At 38.0% G+C, this 15,351-nt stretch overlaps 1 protein-coding gene across 47 annotated transcripts in view; it reads left to right on the top strand.

The window, feature by feature from the left end:
* The window catches only part of ptprk (protein tyrosine phosphatase receptor type K), a 113,209-nt gene that overhangs the window by 81,061 nt on the left and 16,797 nt on the right, over positions 1-15,351 (top strand). For 30 of the 47 annotated variants that reach the window (XM_078942942.1, XM_078942940.1, XM_078942926.1 and 27 more), the window contains 11 exons: positions 5,527-5,709; positions 6,353-6,472; positions 6,603-6,712; positions 6,807-7,008; positions 7,087-7,192; positions 7,272-7,344; positions 7,535-7,657; positions 10,083-10,157; positions 10,377-10,413; positions 13,391-13,526; positions 15,064-15,093. In XM_078942942.1, the coding sequence (XP_078799068.1) occupies positions 5,527-5,709; positions 6,353-6,472; positions 6,603-6,712; positions 6,807-7,008; positions 7,087-7,192; positions 7,272-7,344; positions 7,535-7,657; positions 10,083-10,157; positions 10,377-10,413; positions 13,391-13,526; positions 15,064-15,093 (1,195 nt within the window). The remainder of the gene's footprint in view (positions 1-5,526; positions 5,710-6,352; positions 6,473-6,602; positions 6,713-6,806; positions 7,009-7,086; positions 7,193-7,271; positions 7,345-7,534; positions 7,658-10,082; positions 10,158-10,376; positions 10,414-13,390; positions 13,527-15,063; positions 15,094-15,351) is intronic. The other 17 variants (XM_078942945.1, XM_078942944.1, XM_078942932.1 and 14 more) reach the window with 1 other exon arrangement.

The raw sequence follows: 15,351 nt of genomic DNA, 5'->3' as shown, positions 1-15,351 counted from the left end.
GCCCTTTAATCTGCATTTCCCTAAGCGCTCTCTTCTCTCTTTGACTTTCCAGTCCAGCTGTATATGTGCCTGCTTCTTTTTGGGAAACACAGTTGTGTCGCTTTAAGCTTCTATTTCATTTATTTTCATTTCCTTTCCCTTTTGTTTTCGTCTTTTTAATTCCAACCTCTGGATTCTGCTGATATGGAGCTTTCCATCCTTGCAGTTATTGTTGGTGTTTATTGGTATTGTTGTTATTTTCAAAGCTCCATCTGTGAAGAACAAAGCCTTTTAGTTTCGACATGAATCCAGCTGTTCGTCAGTCTACCGGAGGAGGGGAAAGGGACAAGGCCAGCTCTGTGGTTTGTCTTTGGACTCGGTCCCATTTGACTCTGGCCATATTCCAAACTAGTTAGCGTGTCTCCCAGTTCCACCTCTCATTCACTCTGTTCCTCTCTTCTCGTGTTTTCTCTTTGGGTTCCCTTTATCTGTCCCCCGCTCCCTCCAGACCCACTTTCATTTTTTTCTCTGCACATTGCTCTGTTTTCACACTTTTATTGGATTTCTGTGCTGCTCTTTTTGCCCCTGTCTTTCTTCTTCTTATTCTTGCTTGGTTGCTTTACATATTCTATCCTTGTTTCCCCGCTCGGCTCTGCCGTTGCTTTCACTCTCTATAGTAAATGGAGATAAGCAGCAGTACATTATGGGTTAGGACCAGTTTGAAATAGCCGCTGGGTGCCTCAACTGATGCTATGTTCACACCAAACATACAAACATGCGTACTTGCGTGTTTCAGGCTTCTGCAATCAAAACAGAAGTTTTATTTTCAGGCTCTACGTACAAATCGCCATTGAATGCGCGTCAAACACTGAAATTGTTGAGATGCATTCACATTGGCCATGTGTTGGGAATTCAACAACACGCTACACAGTTTCATGAACATGCATGCAGCTAGGGGTGTTCACACCAGGCAAGCGGGGAGCGGCAGGAAGGGGCTTCTTCTTCTTTTGTTTATTTATCGTTTACTAGCGCTTGTCCACCACCTTCGATGTTAAAGCGGCGTAAATCCCGCAAATTTTGCTCCAGTCTTTTTCTTTCACAGCTCTATTCCGATACACAAACGACTTACTGCCATATAACTCGGACTGAACACAGACCGCAATTAATAATTTCTCCTTCGTGTTATTATTTACAACGGTTGGCACTTCTGGAAAAGGGCGGTACTCACACGTCACCAGATCCAAGCTCCTGATTGGTCAAAGTTTAGAGTTTTCATGATTTGGCAGTCAAAAGTTCAATTGTTTGAACTCCCAGCCGCGCGATCTATGCACGCCCTAAGTAGAGCCCGCCACCAGACTTAAAAACCTTCGTAGCAACGCGTGAACACGAGTGTTCTGAACGTGGAATTCAGGTTGACGTGCATTCACATAGACTTTTTATTGAAAGTGGCCGCCTAAACACAAGTCGACGCAGCCGGTGTGAGGGTTCTCATAGTGTTTCCTGGATGCGTAATTCTTTATAGACGGCCATGAGGTGCTGACCCACCTATTGTAAATTTAACTGCTACAGGTTAGGTCCGTGTGATCATAACGACGCTTTGAAATGTGTGCGTGTGACAGGCGCCAGGCCATATATTTACTTTTAATTTTGTGTTGAAGAGCATCTCTCCGTGGAGCAGTGTTGTCATCGAGAGGGCCCAAAATCAATACTTTTTATTACGTTGTCCGGTGTTTGTGTGTCTGCGTGTGTGTAGGTTGTAGTGGTGAGGGTTTATGAGGAGGATCACAGGTATCGATCTGAATAGGGAAAGTGATAGAAAGGTAAGGCTGAGACAAATGAGCAGAATGCAGAAATAGAGGGAGAAGCAGCAGAGGAAGCAGTAGGTCTCCCTCCTGCTCTATTTAAATGTCACCCATCCAATAATTGAAGCCAAAATGAAATGTTCTGACCCTTCAGCTATTAGCCCACAAATTCGCACAGCACACAGTACAGCAGTAATATTTGCTCAGCAGATAATTACCCAACAGCACCTTCATTACCTTTAGTCTTTCTTCTCTCTAGATGTCATTTTATTAGTCAGGTATTTGTCTATTTGCATAAGGCATATATTCAGATTAATGCTCAGTGAGTGTCTGTGTGTGGGTTTTTCCTAAAGTCGTTGTGAATATATATATATATATATATATATATATATATATATATATATATATATATATATATATATATATATATATATATATATAAGTTTGATTAGATGAGGAAGCACACTCATGGTCCCCCCTGATTAAATTGATTAAATCTTTATTTTGTCACAACCTCAGGCGTATGTGTGCGCACTGTGGGGGTAATAATTGTGTGTGTGTGGGAGGTTTGGCACCCGCAAGATTCAGTGCAAGTGTGTCTGAGTGACAGGTAGATAATGGGTTGTCAGAGGAAGCGACCAGTTTGTGTGTCCTTGTGTTGTCTCCTGTGAGAGCAGAGGCCCAGGGAAAGAGACAAGCCAAAATAAGACGGGGTGGGTGTGAGACCTGTCTTTTTAAGGTGAGCTGTTTTTATTTTAAAACCCCGCAAACCGTTGAGGAAGATGGAGATACAGGAAATAGTGATGAAGGGAATTGATTTCCTCGCCTCACGAGGAACAACTTTTCATATCTTCAAATTCTTACATGCTAGTTTATGATAAGATGTTTTTTTGTAATCTCTAGTTGTGTCTTATCGGTATAAGAGTTGCAAATTTTGCCCTGAGGAAACTTTATTTATAAGATTATGGCATTGTACTGCAGTATAACCAAAACTTTGGTTTATTAGAATTGTTTTTCTCAAGCGATCAAAACAAAAGCAATATAGATCTATATCAAATTTAGGATGATAAATCATTATTTGATAAGAAAATTAAAAAATGAAAAAATTAAGCACTTCCAAATGTAAATGATACAATTATAATGGCTGTCAATTATAAATAGACATGTTTGCACTCATACACACAGTAAATAACACATAGATGCCATTATTTGTTAAGTTTGTCAGAAATTGCTTGAAAATAGTGTCAGAAGCTACGTTCACACCACCAAAGCATTCAAGCTGCCACTTCCAGTGGAAAGTCAATTTAAATGTGATTACATGTGTGTTTCACATTCATGCATAACTACGGACATTTTTAGGACCGTTTTAAGGCTCCACTTACAAATCGCAGCCACTGAACCTGTGTTGCACTTTCAAGCATGTTAAACTGTAATCGATCAGGCCCTCAGATTTGGTAGTTGCATATGGATGGCGTCTCTTTTAATTCATGGAAGTGCCAACCGTTTGAAAATTATCATGGAGAGGAATTTAAGGTTTGTACCCGGCTGGAATTATACAACACCACGTCTTTCATATATGGGAATCGAGTTGTGAAAAAAAAAAACTTGAAGCAAGATTCACTATATTCACACCGCTTTCACTTTTCTCCCCAAGCCTCTTCCAACTGTATAGGGCCGACATGCGTTACAACTTTTCTCTTTTATTCGTCTTTTGGGTCAGGTGTTAGGTTTTACACATATTGCAGACAAAAATATATTTTAGAATATTTTATATATACTAATTTTATGTATATATTTTTGGTATAGTGTAACACTAGGGCATGTGTGTCAAACTCCAGGCCTCGAGGGCCAGTGTCCAAGACGTTTTCCAACTAACCTGCCACTGTAGATTCTTATTGGCTAAACAGATCTAGGTGTAATAAGTAGCAGGTAGGGCAGGTTTCCTGAAAAAACCTGCAGGATGGTAGCCATCGAGGCTTGGTGTCCGACACCTCTGCACTAAGGAGAACAAACAGCGGCGTTAGCTTTTCTGGTTTAGAAACAGAAAAGTACGAATAAAAGAAGACCGTAAACGTTTTAAGCAGTTTAATTCATGACTTACTACTTAAGAACCAGCACATCTGGTGAAACTGGCAGAATGGTCAGTTCATGTCAAAAAAATTGGTCAAAAAGTGTCCTTAATTTGATTAAATTGCAAAATCAAATATTGCAAATATTGCACCAAAAAAAATGTCCAGTTTAATTCTTTCTTCATTTGGCAGGTATGGTAGAAAATGAACAGCATTCTAATAAATAGGTAATAATAAATTACTCTGGCACAAATAATTTACAAAAGATCTAGATTTGCGTGGATTAATCACTGTAGCTGCTACTGTAGCTACAGCTACAGTAAAAATATTGCCATCTAGTGTTAAGCAGTGTTTTTAGAGATTATCAGAATAACACAACAGTTCTAAACACTATTTTCAGCTAAACGGCACACTTAGCATTTGGCAAATCAATATAATGCAGCAACTTTATATAAAATAAAAATAACTGTGTATCTGACTGATAACAGTAGCTTTCTATGCACCTAAACGCAGGGAGTATACAGCGTCCGTTGTTAAGCTGTGTGGTGAAAAACACATTATTGTAATCTTTCTCTGCTGCTATCTCAATTAAGAATTACATTTTAAAAAAAGGGCAGTTTTTACGTTTCCCCATTCAGTAGAAGTCAGCTAAGAGAAAAAATAACTTCCCATTTCCCTGAAACATGCCCTCATGTGGAAACATTCATCGGGCCTGGTAGCACGGCTGTTTGCTGAGTAGCAGACGCTTTTCCAATAGGGTTATGCCCTCAGGACAAACAACATGCTTTTTAATGAATTATATGTTCTTTAGTTAGAGAAGTAGTTCCCGGACTTGGAGTCATACATCTTTGGGGGTGGTTAGTAGCTCTTAAAGATAATAGCTTTTGGAAAATGGTCAGACGATGTCTTGAAAGAGGATTTCTTCTGTGAGGTGATTTTTATGGCTGAATGACATGTGAAACAGAGGCTCCCAAACACTTATGGCCATAATCAGCATGTCATAACGAGAACTCGTATGAAGAGTCATAAAGAAGATGAGGGGCAGGTGGGATTTGTTGTTTTTTTTTATTGGGTTTGTGTGTATTAGAACTCGGGGGGTGATTGATCCAGTTAAATCAGCCAGTTAAGGTAATTAAAGCCCCGAGCGTCAGGAATGGAAAGTAGATTGTATTGGCAATAACAGCCTGGATCCACATAAAAGATGGAAACCAAAGCTTTCCTTTGGAGGTGTTATTGCATTTGAGAGACGGCTCAATGGCAGCACGGAGAAATGATTGTTTGTAAAACTCACTTGCTGGAACAAAATGTTGGTTCAGCACTCTGAGCTGTTTTGAATGCGTGACTCAGACTTGGAAAGTATTGAAGTTGAACTTCTCTCTGCATGTAAACAACATGATGACGATGATGGACCCACTGACGACAACTGACTTTTTCCTTCTTACTGCAAGTCGCTGGCACCTGTTCAAAAAGTGCTTGATCTAAAAATGGCGTGCAGCTACCAACTGTTCATTTTAGGTCCATTTGGAACATCTGCTACCATTCGAGCCTAGTTAGGAGTGTTTCATGTGCCTACTCTCAAATTTATATTAGAAATGAACCTAAACTGTATTGTATCAACCATCCATATGGAAAAAATGATGACAATTTGGACTTGTTTCTCTTTGCTTCTATTGTAGAACCCATGCGGACCCCTAAGAGGCTTAAGATCGCCGAGACCCGTTCTCGTTTGATCGCTGTAGACTGGGAGTCCTTGGGTTACAACATCACTCGCTGTCACACGTTTAACGTCACCATCTGTTACCACTACATGACTGCCAACAACCGCAGCAAAGCCGACTGCTTGGACATGGATCCTAAAGGTAATAAATCAATATTACTATTGCTCAGACTTCATTACGGTGGTACCATTGACAGCTGTTGGTTAGAACTCATAAATTAGCAGAAAAAAATAGTTTCAGGCTGTTTTAAAATACTATTTAAAAAGTTGATTGAGGTGCAGTGAAGGTAAACTTTTGATTGGGATTGATTGATACTTTTTACCTTAATTTTGTAGACTTTAAGTGTTTAGGTCTACTTTTACAGCCAGAAAAAATGTAATTTTGAGAATACAGCAGAATGTTAAAGCCTTTTTTTCACCATAAACATGAAAAAACATTTGCATGAAAAAATTCTGTATGTTCAACCTGCCCTTCAAAATCTTATTGGAAATCTTGTCCATGTTTACTCTAAATTACCCGGGACAGATTATTGATCTCTAGGTCAATTAATTTGCTTTCTTGCTGCGCAGGAATATCTCGGCCAAACGTGCTGATTAATCTGTCATTAAAGTTTATGTTTGATGCAAATGTCTGTTTAGTCACTAAAATAAATCTGTTGTTCGTTGGGCCTGCATTTTATAAGCAATTGTCCAACAAATTTAGGTTTATGTTTCCAATATATCATACATTGATAGATTGATGAAATCTTATTTTTTATATTTATACATATTTTTTTCACTTTTAGCACCACGTCACCTAGTGGGAAACCTACCACCCTACACTAACGTTAGTCTGAAAATGATCCTGACCAACCCTGAAGGACGCAAAGAGAGCGATGAGACCGTTATACAAACGGATGAAGACGGTAACGTTTTCCAAAGACTCTATTATTAAAATGCATTTTAGAAGAATTTGATTTGAAATCGTCTTAATTTAAGTTAGTCGTATCAGTTTCCTCAAGTCTCGTCTAATTGTTCCTCTGTTTGTGTTAACAGTTCCAGGTCCCGTTCCCGCTCAGTCGCTGAAAGCCACTCCATCAGAAGAGACAATAAACCTTCACTGGAAGGAGCCAGTGGAGCCCAATGGTGTCATCATTCAATATGAGGTGCTTTCAGCTGCAGGATTGTTTACAGAAGTCGAAGTAAAATGCTCCCTTGAATGAATATTAATCTCATTTGCGTCTCTCGTATTCTGAACAGATCAGTTACAGTGCCATTCGCTCCTTTGACCCGTCGGTGCCCCTGCAGAGGCCGGGGTTGACTGTGTCTCTTCCTTCAAACATCACCCACCACACCTTTTCTCAACTCCACCCAGGGGTCATGTACCTGTTCTCCATTCGAGCATCGACCTCCAAAGGATTTGGTCCAGCTGCTACACTTAATGTGACTACCAATATTTCAGGTAAAAAACGGAAATCTTTTTTTTTATTATTATAAGTTTTACCAAAATGAATGCTAATTATTTTATTTCTCCTTTAAGCTCCAACCATAGATGAATATGACATGACTGAAGCCTTTCTCAATGAAACTGCAACAACCATCACTGTCCTGCTCAAGCCTGCTCAAGCTAAAGGAGCACCTATCAGGTAGACCTTCGCTTATATCCAATATTTTTATCAGTTACGTAGCTTTTTTTGGTAGATAGTTGTGTATTTTTGTCTACAGTGCCTACCAGATTGTAGTGGAAGAAATAAATCATCAGCGGGAACGTCGCCATGCCTCCTCTGACTGTTATAAGGTGATTTTTATTCACATTTCACACTCAAATCAGCCAATATTAGAGGTTTCTGTCAAAGACAGAAAACATTAAGTTTGTATTTCAGGGATTTTAAACCACCCACTGCGCTTTTTTTCATATGTCAAATAATTGGATGACACATGTACAGAGAGATATTCCGATTCATAAATATATTATCTGATGTCCGCAGGTTCCAGTCTCTTACCACAGCGCATCCAGCAGCGGATCACCATATTATTATGCTGCACAGCTGTCCCCAAGCAACCTGCCCGAACCCATCCCCTTCACCGTGGGAGACAACAGAACGTATCAGGCAAGCTTTTTTTTAACTTCTGCTGACACCTTTCAATGAAAAGTCTTTTCAAATGAAAACGATGATTTAATGGAAATTATCCAAACCTTATAAATGAACTTAATAGGAAAAATAGAAAATGTTATTCTTTTTTTTTTAAACTGGATATTAAATTGTTCCTATACATTATATTTTCACAAGCAGTGTTAGTTGGACAAACATTGGGTTTCTCTAATGTAAAACAGTAATAAAGGCACAGATTTATATTTAGAAATAAGTTCAATATGTTTTCATTTGATTAAATAAAGAAAACTTAGATTTTATATCGAATCAATAACTTAAAATATTTTCAGCCTCATAATTTATTTTAATGATAAATGGCCTATAGGTAATAAAAAGCCAAAAATTACAGTTTAAAAAAATAAAATATGGTGGGTATAAATGTCACATCATAATCGATGCATAAAATTAAAATAGCCAAAGTTTACGGAGTTTTTAAAATGACTGTCAGTCTCTAGGCCTTGCTGCACAGCTTCTACTTACATTTTACGTATTTTCCACTTGTAAAATTTCGCTCTTTCATTATATATGCGTGATGTAATTCATAAGTGTCGATGTGCGCCGATATCCGTCGAAGGTTTCAGCCGATATACGTGTTCTTTGCGGTTTTTATTCGTACCTCTTCCGTGGTTTTAATGTGGTTCATTCATGATACTTCCATGAAAATTTCACTTAAAGACCACAAAATTTCTCACTTTTTCCACGTATATATCCACGTATGGCCAATTTTCACCTATGTAAAATGCCCAAAATGTACGTGGTGGCTGTGTGACACGGCCTTTAGTTGGAAGGTTCCACAATCACGAGGAAAAACTGCTGATGACATGAATCCAAAAGACATTCATCAACGCCTTTTCCAAGAAGGGAAAGCTACAAAAGGTCATTGTTAAACCAGCTGGTTGTTCAGAGTGCTGTATCTGAGAATCCTAAGAGAAAATGGAGGAGTGAAAGAATAAAGTGTGGTAGATAATGATGCACCAGCAACCAGGATAACAGCAGTTTTGAGAAGATTGCCAAGAGAAATCCAATCAAGAATTAAAGGAGCATCACAAGAACTAAATTTTGATGTGTTAATTATCTATAATGGCCATGATCATATCAAGACACAAGAAATTAGGCTTATTCTGTTGCTGTGTGATGATTCTGTTTAAAATGTGCTTTTAATTTTGTGATAAATATACCTTTTTCTGCTATTCAAATGTTCGAGATGAGCCTTATGTGATATTGATGAAAACACTACAGCCTGAAAATCCAAAGCTTCAGGTTTAGCAAATAACCATTTCATAGAGGGGGGTGGGGGTGGGGGTGGGGGTGTCAGGCAGGTTTGAGTCCATGGCGAGAAGCAGAGCTGAGCTGGAGAAACCGCGCTGGCTTGTTTTGATGGGATTTGAGATCCAGATCGCGGTCCAGACCTTGAGCAGAGACATCCAGCAAACAGTCAATACGGCAGCAGAATGATGGGGAGGAGGGCCGACTTAAATATGTATAGATCTTGAGTTGGCAGCTGTTTGCAGGAGCCGAGTTTCTGCCTGAATTCTCATCAGACCTGTTATTGTAAGCTGCAGAACACACAAATAAAGAAGGGATGGGTGCTTCTAGATGGAAGGTGCTCCGGTTTGTTTCTTTAGTACTTCAATAATCGTATAACTAATAAAGTTCCCACACATACAATCCTTACTTGCAGTGTGAACAGAATCTGTGTAATATTCTGGATGAGCGCAAATTAGCCCCTTTTAACAGAAATCTGTAGGTTTATTGCGATTTTCAACATAAAAATCATGTTTTTGTTTATTTTAACATATTTTTCTGATGATAGAGGACATATACCAGGAAAATTAAGCTTCAAACTGCATATCTGAGGTTTTTTTTTTTATTCAAATTGATGTGAATTGGAAGCAAATGAAAAAATGCAGTTTTGAAAAAGATTGTATTCGTTACATAGAAAACACTGGGCGGGGCATAAGATCCCTCTCAGCAACAGGGAGGGGAAGGGGGGGTTTGGGTTGCTCCACGCCAACAATCCCGCACACATCTAAGAGGCAAATTATTTAATAAACTACTGCCACACTGCTGAAACTGTCTCAGACAACGACAGTTTTTTTAAAATATTATTTTGGCCCAAAAAAAAAAGTATAATCATAATTAAAAGACCACTGGGAATGCTTTGAAAACAGATCAAAGGATGACCGCAGTGGGTTTTTAAATGACCAAACTTGCCTTGTTTTGAACTCTGATGGTAATTTTTTAAACTTTTTCAAATGATTTTAAAAACTCCTGCGAGTAATTGGCTCTCCTCAACCCCCTTCAAATATGTCCCTGAAAAACAAAGTATGGAATCAGAAGCTGAAAGTTTTCTCAAAGTGATTTTTCTCTGTGCCTTCCTCAGGGTTTTTGGAATCCCCCGCTGGCTCCAAGGAAAAACTACAACATCTACCTTCAAGCTGTTAGCAGCACAGAGAGGGTAATGTTATTTTCTTTAATGTAAAGTCATGCTAATTACACTATTAGCCCTTAAAACACTTTTTTCCCCTAAATTAAGAAAGGAAATTCATATTAACGCATGTTTATTCAAATCCTGTATAACTCTTGTTTCAATCACTGTATTTTTATGCATATATATAGATATATTTTATGGTTATTGATATTAAAATATTGCCACACTTTCTGTATTTCTTTGCAGGAAACTAAAACACAGTGTCTGAGATTGGCGGCAAAATGTAAGAAAATTCTTACTTTTTTAGATGATTTGCACTAAATGTTTTTGTATCTGCTCTACTGTGATCAGTTGTTCAGTTGATTGATGTGCAGAGGGTTTTATCTGGGTGCAATTCTTTTGGTGTTTTTCCAGATCACAATATGATATTAGTGCCCATCCGAACAACAAAAGCACATTCATGATGTGTGTGTGTGTTTGTGTGCACCTTTGACACATATGTAAGCACACACTCTCAATGTCAGGTTTTAACCAGCTGCCATATGCTGTTGGATTATCAGCCGGGTTTGAAATGGTTGGGAGATAATCGGAGAACAATCACGCACATGAAAGGCGTGTTTGTGCCCCTCGCTTTTCAAGGAACGCTGTGGCGGTGTGGAGTCCGAAAAAATAAGCGGAAAAGAAATTATTGGTGGTGAAATAAAGATGTTTACTCTGCTGTGTTGAAAGGTGGGATTTCAGAGGGTTCATTGACATTCTTTAGGTATCAGAGCAGAGAAAAATTTACGAGAAGCATGATTCCATAAATAAATAAAAAGAGGCCTGCATTTTTGATTTATTTGAAAAAGCGTTTCTTGTTAACAATTGTTGAATATTTTGGGTGTTAGCTAAGCTGCTTTGACCTTTCTGGGGACAGGGCTTATAAAACTTCACAATAAAAGTTACATCATTTAGAGCACAATCAGCTAAAACCATTATTACAGAATAGGTTATGATGATTAAATGTTTGCGTGGAGTTCAACGAAATTCCTCAGTAGACTCATAATATCCGTGCTGTGAAGTTTTCACTTTAAGGATTGCATTAGTCGTATTAAGTCGGATGCACAAACTTCATAAAAAGCAGACGAAGCCCCCCCTCCCTGAACAGGAAATGTAGAGTTGGATGAGGAGCTGATCCCTTTGATGTATCAAAGGTGGAGTGCAGTCCCTCCTATGCCTTTGAGGTGTCACATTTCCACGCTGTGATAACAGCAAATGTGGGACTTTCCGGGGTCATCGTATTTCTACTGTAGCTTATGGCTGTAGGTCCTGGTCAGGTGGCGGCTGATGCTCGTTCCTTTAAATGTAAGGAGGTCTGAGTGCAAACCTTAAACAGGAGTTTGAGGTTTTATTTTTTTATTAAAAAAGGAGACTGAAAGGTCAGACAGCCCTCTCCGTCTTTCAGCGTTCGCCTTTCTCCATGTGTGCTCTGAAGCGTGCGTATGAGAGAGATGATTAAGTGATGGTGGTCCTATTAGGTCGTCTGGAGTATTGTATATTGTCATTGCCGCCTCAGGGCTTTGTGCGTGTGTGGCGTGAGTGTGAGTGTTTGTGTAGTGACCTGGATCAGTTTTTACAGACATTAAGAGCTGCTGCAGACAGAAAGAGGTCAGCCAGAAAGCCTTAAAGACTTTTTTGGGATTTCATTTTTGCTATTTACCTTGAAAGTTTTATTAGAACTCTCACAAGATTCTTACACTGTAAAACAGGAACCCTAGATAGAAACAGGTCAGAAATTAATCACATTTTCTTTAAATAAGCAAATAACCCCTCCTATAGGGTAATAAAAATGACCTTACCAAGACAGAAAATAAATACATTTTCTTTTTTTTTACATGGTTGTTTTACTTTACTTACTTTTTGCAGTGTATAAGAAAACAGTCACTTTTTTCTTAACATTTTAACAACCATTGATTACATAAAATTTTTCTATATAAGATGGACATTTTTTGAGCCATTTGTATGATTCTGGAGAATTTATTCAGGTAGAAAGTATTTAAATGGACAAAATTGGGGTTATTTCTTGGAACTTCTTTCAGAAAGTGTCCTTTTTTTATGCAACAATAATGCTTATTTTGTAAAAATAACTTCATCAGGATTTGATTCAGCAGATTCTTTAGACAATAGTAAAGAAACAAAAGCATAAATTGATCATTTTACTTCACATCAAACAAACGCAATTCGATTTTCTATAAAATTTCTAAGCTTTATGGAATGTCACAAAGTGAAGAGGGGATTTTTGTTGTTATCTTGTTGACGTTCAGCGTTTAAAGTGGATTATTGTTTGATAGATGCATTGCATTCTCTTGGTTTTTTTTTGCCGTATGTCTTTGTGTGGGATTATTTGGATTATCGTAATCCATGATAATGTTCTTACATTGCAGCATGATGAATGTTGGCTTAATGAAATCAGATCGCAGAGTGGAGCCGTGGAGCTTGAAAACTGCTCTCTGACTTACTTTGTGTGTCTGATGAATGGGGTTTAAACTCCTGTAGAGCATGCACTCTACTCCAAGCATCATTGATGAACGACGTTCTTAGCGGTCCAAGCGAATGCACAAAAAATGACAGGACAGAAACACTAGACAATTACTGCCAAGCCTTTTTATCAAAAAACGAAAAGTATAATGTTGTTGTTTTTTTTAATTTATGCATTCATTTGCTTTAAATGTTTGTTTTGAGTGTTTTTCTTGTAAAGCCTTTTCTCACTGGAGTGTTTAATAGCTTTTTTTTGTCAGTAGTCCACAGACATTTCTCAGAAGAATCTTTACATTTTTTAGCAAATAGACTTGTTTTATCCTAACAAACATTCCGCAAAGTTGACAAACTAATAGATTATAAAAATGTCAATGTTTTTTCTTTGTAAATTATCGGTATTTTGTTAGAAACTACAGCTAGTATGTTGCAAAAATGTTTTAAAAAAGGAAAAAAAAGCATTAATGAGGGGATAATGGAGCATTGAGGGTTATATATCATTATTTGCAATGCTTGCAGGTATTCTTTGTTATAAAACTTTTTTAATTGTTTTTTTTTAAAACATTTTTCCAGTAATTAGATTGAAAATAACTCAGCTTTGCTTTTAAAAGCATTTACTATGGTTTTTAAAGCTGAGAGGATTAACCCTTTGAGACTAATCCATATGTTTACATTAAAGTAAAAAACTAGAATAAAAGTGTGAGATGATGTACAGCTGACATAAGGAGTCGTCTGAATTTTTGCAGATGCTTCAGAGGAGCCTGAGGTCATCCCTGACCCGAGCAAACAGACCGACCGCGTGGTGAAAATCGCCGGAATCAGTGCTGGTGTCCTTGTTTTTATTCTTCTGGTGCTGGTGGCCATCCTGTTGGTGAAGAAGAGGTGAGTGGCGACTCCCAACCACCGTCAGTCCAGCAGCTCTGACGTGAAATGAGCCGAAACGGCGACTCGTGCTGGGTGTTCCGCCCAGTAACAAACACAGACGCACATCTGCTCTGAAATCCATCCTGTCGTTTTGTGTCGGTCAAGTTCTCTGCTGTAGTTGCACCATTTTCCATCCATCCACCATTAATATTGATCTCCCCTCAGAACCAGTTCAATAATCATCCAGGACATTTAACGTCTGTCTTACCTACAGTTTATGTTAAATCACAAATTCTGGTCATTAATTTAATCATAGAAACAGAAAAACACTCAAGTGAGTGGGCGATCTTTTCAGTTATTTTGTCAGTTTTGGGTAATTTTTAATACTCTAAAAGTTTCTGATTCAAATGAGCACATTTAGTGAATTTTTACAATTTTTTTAATTGACCAGTCAAAAACGTGAAAATTAAAAGCAATCAAATTCTGATTAGCTTAGTGTAGGGAGAGAAAAACAGGAACAAAACTAATAACTTAATGAATTTTTAAACAATTAATATTAACTTTTTTGAGAGAAAGAATCAAATTCTTGTTTCTGTTTTTCTGTCTGATCTCATTTTCTTTTGCAGTAGGATGAGCTGTTTCTCAGCGGAAGCTCGGCTGCTGATTATTTAACGCACAGCTCCACCGTGTGGTGGCAAAACCACATGAGAAAAGACAGTAGTAATCATCCTAAATCGTCTTATGTTGCACTTCTGCAAGACCAACATTTCTAGGAGCGTCTCTGCATCTTCATTTAACCATAAAAGTCAAAAGTTTTAGGAGTAAAAACTGAATTTCTTGTTATTGGATATCATTCCTGCTGCAACATTGATCAAAATGTAGTGAAATGTAAAAAAGCGTTTACTTTTTTTTGTTAAATATAATTACAGTTTGGTCTTTTTGTAGAATTTGACACAGGACCTATTTAAAGCATGATTAGGAAAGAACAACATCAATTGGATTTTTGTTTATTTCTGCTATTTGATGAATTGACCTGTACTTGTTGCTTAAAGGTTTCTGGGGAGATCAAATGTCATTGCCATGAAACGTTCTCTTCTCAACAATACTGCATCTTTAAAATGGTGGGACATGATGCCACTGCAAAGGCATCATGCTTTCTTCACAGGAAGTGACCCTGGTGTTGCACTTTGGCTAGATTTTTGCATCACTTTTGACCTTAGAGAGATAGAGATAAATAGCGTATTGGCTGTTTAGGGTTCAATCTGTTGCATGCACAAACGTAAGAAGAAGAAGAAGAAGGATGCATTGGTCAATCCGGAGAATCCCTGCTGAAGTTAGTCGTGGCTTTTAGTGGTGAAGTAGCCTTAAATGTGAGGCGTTTCCTTTTTTTGTGACAGCGCCCCCCTTTGCATGAAACTGCGGTTTAGGGTGTTTTCTTCTGTTTTTGTTGTTACTGGTTGAGACAGGACAGTATTGTCCTAATTTGCATATTCCCTTGTGTCTTTTTTTTATTTTTTTTTTATTTTTTTGCTTTCTGATTGGCTCACAACCCCAGGAGGAGCTACTATTCATACTCTTATTACCTGTAAGTAAACAAACAACCAACGACCAGCTCAACCAGCTGCTGAAACCTTATTGGGTGAATTGTTAGTGGCTAGTTTTTTTTTTTTAATCTTTATTTTTAAAGATGCAGTATACTTTTTTCAAGACGAAACACATTTTCAGCTCTGACCAACCAGCCAAAGCCATCCTCATTGACGCCTTGCCAGGGTGGGGGTCAGTTTGCTTTCACGTCAGGACTTTATTTTGAAAATGACTTTTGCAACAGAATGTTGATGCTTAT

Source organism: Oryzias latipes, chromosome 24 (genome assembly GCF_053564925.1).
Source record: "Oryzias latipes strain Hd-rR chromosome 24, Olatipes_Hd-rR_3.1".
Lineage (NCBI taxonomy): Eukaryota > Metazoa > Chordata > Actinopteri > Beloniformes > Adrianichthyidae > Oryzias > Oryzias latipes.
The sequence above is the reverse complement of the archived record's forward strand: the minus strand, read 5'-3'. Positions and strand labels throughout refer to the sequence as shown.